The following is a 7,793-nucleotide window of genomic DNA, read 5'->3' as shown; positions in this document are numbered from 1 at the left end:
CTGGGTTGGAGTACTCATATTACCCCCTGCACCTCGTGTGCAGATTCAGGTATTTCAGAACCCGGTAGCGGGTATTGATTGCTCAGATGTGGAGTCATCATGGTTAGCAAGGTGGTTGCACGACGTTCGCAACACTGTTTCTTCATCTCATTTCCATTTCTGTACTTAGTACACTTGATTGTTTTGTTGATTCAGACCTTGGTAGATGCTCATGAGTAGTGACACCCCGATGTCGGGCTTGTGTAATTATTCAGCATTGTTCTTTTAAATATTCATTATGAGATTAATGGTTTATAAATGGTATAAAAACCACTTTTAAATGGAAAATGATTGATTTGGGAATTGTGTCGGCTGACCTTGTCTTCATGAGAGGCGCCATCATGACTGGGTCTGGTTTGGGGTCGTGACAATCGTGATGGCGCATACTCGTGAAAGCTAGGCAAGCCGACAATTTCAGTTTTACCACCATTTTTATTAATCAAATAGAAACTGATATTAGCTAAATAAAATAATTAAAAAATGCGGAAACAATATAACAGTGCCACAACTTAAGTACATAACTACCCCATAGATCTGGTGTCACAATCCACGAATGACTAAGATTTACTATAAATATAATTCTAAAAGAAGTACAACTGTTCTCAAAGTAAAAAAAAATAGCAGAAAACTAAAACGGGGAAAGGGGGACTTCAGGCTCTACGAACACCAGCAGATCTACCTTGGTCTTCCGGGACTGAAGGCAGCTACCTCAAGCTACTCACATGGTCCGGCACCGGAATCTGCACAAAAAGTACAGAGTGTATTATCAGTACAACCGACCCCATGGTAAGTATCGAGCCTAACCTCGGCGAAGTAGTGACGAGGCTAGGATACGACAACCATGTAAACCTGTGTAGTTAATTCATATACGAACAGAAAAATAATAACAGGAAATAACATATAAAGATGGGAAAGAGAACATGTTGCGGGGAATATCAAATTCTAATAGTAATCCAAACAGAGAAGCATATGAACACCATATTTGTATCAATAGAAATAATGAAATAGTAACACGTGCACGACATCACTCTTCGTGTTTTTACTCTCATTCTCACCATAAGAAATAACAGAAACGGCACGACATTACCCTTCATGCATTAACTCGCATAATCATGGCACGACATCACCCTTCATGCATTAACTCTCACAATATCGGCACGACATTACCCTTCGTGCATTAACACTCACAATATCGGCACGACATCATCCTTCGTGTATTAACACACACTCACAATATCATGTACGGCATCACCCTTCATGCTTTACACTCTTTCTCACCCAAACAATAGAAAATAATACATCTTAACAAGGGAATCAACAAGAGAAATAAATACATCCCGGCAAGGGATTCAGCTATAACCAATCTCATTCCAACAGTTACTTCACAAAATAAATCTCAACTTGAGCCCATACTCAACAACGGTCAATTACCACGAAATTTTCATAAGTCTTGTTCAACATTGATAATCATTAATTTAAGCATGGACGGAACATAATAAGAGTCACAACAATCATGGTATAAGACTCATGGGCATGCTCGACACCAACATATATATACTCGTCATCACACCTATACGTCGTACTAAACACTAACACGTAGCAAATACGACCACAACACCTAATCCCTCAAGCTAAGGTTAGACCAAATACTTACCTCAATTCCACAGACAAAATCAAGCCTAAATTACCGCTTTACCTCTCGTTCCACTTTCAATCCGCTTGTATCTAGTCATAATTTACTTACTAACAACAATAAATACTAAATAAACCAATTCTAATGCATGAATATAGATTTTCCAATATTTTTCCCAAAAAGTCAAAAATCGACGTCGGGCCCGCTTGGTCAAAACTCAAAGTTCAAACCAAAAACCGACTACCCATTCACCCACGAACCCAAATATGCAATTGCTTTTGAAATCCGACCTCAATTTGAGGTCCAAATCCCCAAATTTTGAAATTTCTAATTTCTACCCAAGAACACCCAATTTCCCATGAAAATCCCTAGATTTTGAGATGAAATCATGTAAAAAGATGAAATAGATTGAAGAAAAAGAGTTAAGATTCATTTATCTATGATTTGGGGAAGAACTTGCTCTAGAAAAATCACCCTTAGGAGTTTAGGTTTTGAAATTTTGAATAATGAAGTGAAAATCCCGCTCAAGACCCCTCTTACTCAGTTGCAGATGTCGCATTTGCGACAGGAGCTTCGCAATTGCGAGATAGACTTCACAAATACGAACCTGTTGCAAGGTCTGCTGTTGTCACAATTGCGAACAATTAGTCGCAATTGCGAAGGTTGACCTCATGTTGACTTCACAAATGCGAAGAAGATGTTTGCAATTGTGAACTAATGCTGGCAAGGGGCTTCTTCGCAATTTAAATAAAACCCTTGCAATTGCCAAGCCTGAGAGGCTCGCAATTGCGAAGCTTGACGTCGCAATTGCGAGATCAGAGCCTGCAACAAAGCACCAGTTGCAACAAAAATTTTCCTAAGTCCCAAAACCCTCCGTGGCCTATCCAAAACTCATCCGAGCCCTCGGCTCCAAACCAAACATGCACACAAGTCTATAAACATCATGCAGACTTGCTCGTGTGATCAAATCGCCAAAATAACATCATAAACAAAGAATTTACCACCAATACTCATGAAATTCATAAGATAGTTTAAAATTTCTATTTTCTCAATCAAGGATCCATTTTTTATCAAATCAATTCTGATTCTTACCAAATTTTACAAATTCGACTTAATAATTATTTTAAACCTGTACCAGGCTCCGGAACCAAAATACGGGCCCGATACCATTAAGATCACACACTATTTCATTTCGAAAAGTCCTTATATTTTTTCAGCAAACACTTTTCTTTAAAAAAAAATTTCTCGGGTTGGGGACCTCGGAATTAGATTTTGGGCATACGCCCAAGTTTCATATTTTACTACATACCATATGGGACCGTCAAATCACAGGTCCGGATCCGTTTACCAAAAATATTGACCGAAGTAAACTTTAATCAATTTTAAAGGCCAAAATCAATCTTTTTTTCTTAAATTTCCCATAAAAGCTTTCCAGAAACACGCCCGGACTGCACACGTAAATCGAGAAAAAATGAAATGAGGTTTTCAAGGCCTCAAAATCTGGATTTGGATTCTAAAATACAAGTGACCCTTTGGGTCATCACAGGTGTTGGCTTGCCTAACAGTGGTGTTCGTCGCCATCACGACCTTTAATGAATTTTGGGTCGTGACAGCCACCCCAAATCGTGTTGAGTTTAACAAAAATTATTTCAACCCGCCCAGCACCCGCTCCGCCCCGCATAAGCAAAAACCCGCATCACTCCGCACCCACACTCCCCATTGCCATCCCTATTCGACACATTCATGAGCTTCGATAACTAGAGGCGGATCCAAGATTTAAATTTTATGAGTTCAACTTGTAAGGATTTTAACATTGATCCCATTATATTAAGTTATGGGTTCATATTCACTATTTGACAGAATAGTTCGGGACCCCTCTGAACTTGGCAGCTTTTATTTAGTTTCACCCTAAACTTCACGTGGTCTTTAATACCACCCTAAACTTGGCAATTTTCATAGCCTCGACCCCCCCCCCCCCCGGCGCTGACAATCCATGCGAGTATGACACACGCGCTGCCGTATGGATTTTTTTGGCTATATGGCATTTTTTTTACATTAAAATTATATATTCTTATCTTTTTAGGTCCACCAACTATTTAAATTATTTTTGTGCTAAGATATGTATGAAAAAATACTTGAAACAAAATTATTTGACTATTAATTTTTATTTTGTTAAAGATACTAATATAATCAAGTTACTTTTACATATTTGGTCAGAAAAAGAAGGAATACATAGTTATTACATATTATCATTGCATCTAAAAAATAAAATAAAAAATACGTGTTTGGAACTCTATATATTGGCTAAATAAATTTTTTGTCTATAAATAGTAAAATTTCGACGAAATATTTGCAAATTTGATTCGAAAAAGAAAAATACATAGTTTAAATAAATACTCTTTGCATGAAAATAAAATAAAAATACATAGTACTTTTTCCTTTTGTAGAAAATATATTATTTGAACTTCATTACTTTGGCTAAATTTTCTTTTTATTTGGCTAATATAAATGGAGTTTCAACTAAATTTTGTAGATTTGGACAGGAAAAAAGTTAAGAAATACATAGTTGAAAAATATATTTATTGTATTTAAAAAAAGTACAATTGAGAAAAAATATGCAGTGTATATTAAGAAAAAATAACGAGAAATACAATTGAAAATAATAAATCATTATATTTGATTATGTGTCAATTAATATTTGAAAAATACCCCATCTAGAAGCTAATTTTCAATTTTTCTTCCCTCCCATACGCCTAAAAGAGAGTGTATTCACGTTCTTTGTCACATCAACATCTAGGAGGGTCAAAACTATTAAATTTCTAAGTTCAGGGGTATTAAAAATCACGTAAAATTTAAGGAGAACTAAATAAAAGTTGCTAAGTCTAGGGGGTCCGAATATTTTTGCCATACTATTTTTGCAATTTTAACGAATTTTTACTCTGCTTAGAAAGTTATGAATTCAATTGAATCCATTGGTAACACATTATATCCGCCCTTGTCAATAATCATAATAAAATAACGTTAAAGCATATTTCAACCATATTCAACCACAACGGATTTTATTTAGCATCCAAATAACTAGTTTTTACATCTCATTCCACACGAAGATCAGCTATTTCTTTGTGGTTCAAGATAGTTTTTTGATAGTTGCACTAGGAAAAGATAAGGAATTTGATCTTGACTAGAATTTTAACTAGAGTTTGCTACAGAAAACTTAGCCCGTGAGTGAATATTGCAGCAAAAGCGTTCATTTGAGTTTTGGGCAAAGACAAACCAACCTCTAAATCTCCATCTGAGTCTTTGGACTTGCTGAGGGATATCGTTACGCCATTATTATTGTTAATAGAAACAAACTCTAACTTTTCTAATCTTCCCCAACCAAAATCAGCAGCATATAAATCAAATTTTGGCGATCCAGTAATTGAAAGCGAACGGTTTTGATCTACTGTACCATATTCTTTAAACCAACTACCATTTAGGATCCATTCCTCATCCTTCATCCTTTTCTGTATTGTTTCTCCAATTAATTCCACAGCAATTGTAAAACCTTCCTTTCCTGCTAAGTCAGTATGCCTTGTTCTTGCAACGTACCCGACTATGCAATTCCCGAAATAAGTTTGAGGAATTGGTGGATTGAGTCGCGCTCTGCAATCTGCTGCACATCCGAAGAACTCCACTCCATTCTCGTCTATCTCTTCCCCTGTTGAGGCCTCTGATTTTATTAAGCAAGTCCATATATAAGCACACGTTACTGTGAAAGATGTTACATGAGTTAAGTTCGGTCGTCTTGATAATATTAAATTCTTGAACTTCAAGATGTCATCACGTGATACAATAAAAGTACCACGAACCTTATCAGGAGGAGTCATAGTGTCACACATACTCGCTTTATATTTCTTTATTTCGTCCCATATGGATTTCCCTAGTCCATGAGGGTCTTTAATCACGGACCTATCATAAAACGGAATGAACTCATTCGCTAAGAATTGCTCATCTCCGCCGAATTTGGTAAGCAAAGCCCATGCCCTTATGAACCTTACTATGGTAGCTCCATCACCAACGACGTGATGATTAGTGAAACCAATGGATATGCCATGATTCGGAAAAAGTGTCACTTGTATGGCTAAGACGGGAGCTAATTGGACCCCAGGTGCATCCTTAGGTTCTCTCAATTGAGGAACAAAATGATAAAAATCCTTCAGATTTCGAGGGTGGTTACCAACGAGAAAATCAAAATCCATATTCGTCTCAGAAAAAGTTACAGATACAGAATTTCCTGTTACATAACGCAATTCAGGATAACTGCTACAATCTAATAATGGACAAACAACGTTGCCAGCTAAGGGTAAATAGTGTTTGAGAGCGAGGGAGAGAGAATCTTTAAGAGTAGGAATAATGGTCTGGACGAACTCGGGTTTGGAAATAGGGAATTTGTAGAACAAAATTCGCCGGTTATGGTTGAAAAGTAACCATAGATTATCAAAATATGTGAGAGGAAGTGTGAGCTCAGCTGCACTGCCGGGAGGTGGCGCAACTTGACATTGCTCAATCAGAGAAGCCATTAGTGTAACGTTTTTGGTTAAGAATACACAATGGTAATTGGCTTTTCAATATAAAGAATTTCAAGAAGTTACTTCACACATAAAGTGATACAAGTAAAAAGTTGGGTCCGTGACTCTGACATGTACATCGACAACACACCAATCGCCATTGCATATATTGTATGGCCAATATGGATTTGGAATATCACACGTTTCATTTTAAAGTTAATATAATAGCCCCATTTGGTCATTACGATTATTTCATTACTTTAAATTGAACTTCAAGTATAAATTAATGTTTATTTTAAAATTTGGTTTATTATTTCTACTCCAACGTAAAATAGAGAATTTGAAGTTGAAAAATTAATTTGAATAATACTTTCAAGTGAAATTCAAGTTTTACTTACAAAATTTCAAACGTTTTTTCCACAGTAAAATTGATGTTTAAACTGTTAACAAATACTTTTTTTTATTTATGGAAAGGCCCAAATAAGTCTTTAAACTATGCGAAATTGAGCGAATTCGCTCATCGTTAATACTTTGGCATAAACGTGCTCATGTTATTTAATATTTGCTTCAAATGTGCCCTTATTTTAAACGGTCATATATGGAAGGTATATTTTGGTCTTATGCGCCTTCTTTGAGGGCATACTATTAAAGTTCTTAAACTTCTATGTTATTGAGCTATATTGTTTGATTCATGCCTATATAATGGAAATTTATAATGGTAAATCTCCTCAAATCGATTTTTTCCTTCAGTAAATCTTAAATACGAACAAAGAAAAGCAAAATATAGAAAAAACTTCAATTATAATTTCATCAAATTAATGTTCAAACGCCTACAATTATAATTTTATCTATATAAATATAATTAAGTGATTTGTTCCTAGGTGAATCACTTAATCATAGTACATAATACCTCAATCATGGAAAACTTTATCAATGCGTTGGTTGGTGAAAGAGTGAACGTTCAAAAGCAAAGCTGTACGTTGCTGATTGCACAAGACTTTGATTCCCATTTTCAGGGAGTACTGTACGATGTTACTTTGGATTTTGGACCACTCAGTTTTTCTGGTCGTTCTTAGAAGTTGCATTTGGTCCCACCATGTTTCTGTTGTTTTTTCACGTTTTTGTTTTATTTTATCATGTTGGGAATAAAATATATAAACAATAATTTCAATAAATCAATAAAATTTATAAAGATATAATTTAACTTATTATGTAGTAATTTTTTTAAAAAAATTTAACTTTCATATTAAAATACAAGCGAGAAGATGAATTGAATTTAATATCTTATTGAAAATAACAGAAAAATGATATTCTCTCCGTTTCAATTTATGTGAACATATTTCCTTTTTATTCTGTGCCAAAAAAGAATGACCACTTTCCTTATTTAGAAATAATTTACATTTATGCAAAGATTTATAGGCACATAAAATATATATGTCATATTTACACCACAATTTCAAAAGTTTTCGCTCTTTTCTTAAACTCTGTGCCCAATCAAATAAGTTCACATAAATTGAAATTACTCCTAGTAGATTTATGACATATAATAAAAGAACTTCTATGTTTAAACT

The 7,793-nt window shown here is 35.0% G+C and overlaps 1 protein-coding gene across 2 annotated transcripts; it reads right to left on the bottom strand.

The window, feature by feature from the left end:
- Window positions 1-495: 495 nt before the first annotated feature.
- LOC104220301 (phenolic glucoside malonyltransferase 1-like) lies at window positions 496-6,270 on the bottom strand. 2 transcript variants are annotated; one of them, XM_070155579.1, is made up of 2 exons: window positions 4,951-6,270; window positions 496-779 (listed from the first exon to the last, which is right to left on the bottom strand). In XM_070155579.1, exons 1-2 carry the CDS (start codon window positions 6,232-6,234, stop codon window positions 744-746), a joined length of 1,320 nt encoding a protein of 439 aa, XP_070011680.1. In that variant the 5' UTR covers window positions 6,235-6,270; the 3' UTR covers window positions 496-743. The 2 variants fall into 2 exon arrangements, with proteins under 2 accessions (XP_070011680.1, XP_009769443.1); XM_009771141.2 differs by lacking the exon at window positions 496-779 and having other exon boundaries at window positions 4,715-6,270.
- Window positions 6,271-7,793: the final 1,523 nt, after the last annotated feature.

Source organism: Nicotiana sylvestris, chromosome 8, assembly GCF_000393655.2.
Source record: "Nicotiana sylvestris chromosome 8, ASM39365v2, whole genome shotgun sequence".
Lineage (NCBI taxonomy): Eukaryota > Viridiplantae > Streptophyta > Magnoliopsida > Solanales > Solanaceae > Nicotiana > Nicotiana sylvestris.
This window is presented reverse-complemented; position numbering and strand designations above follow the sequence as displayed.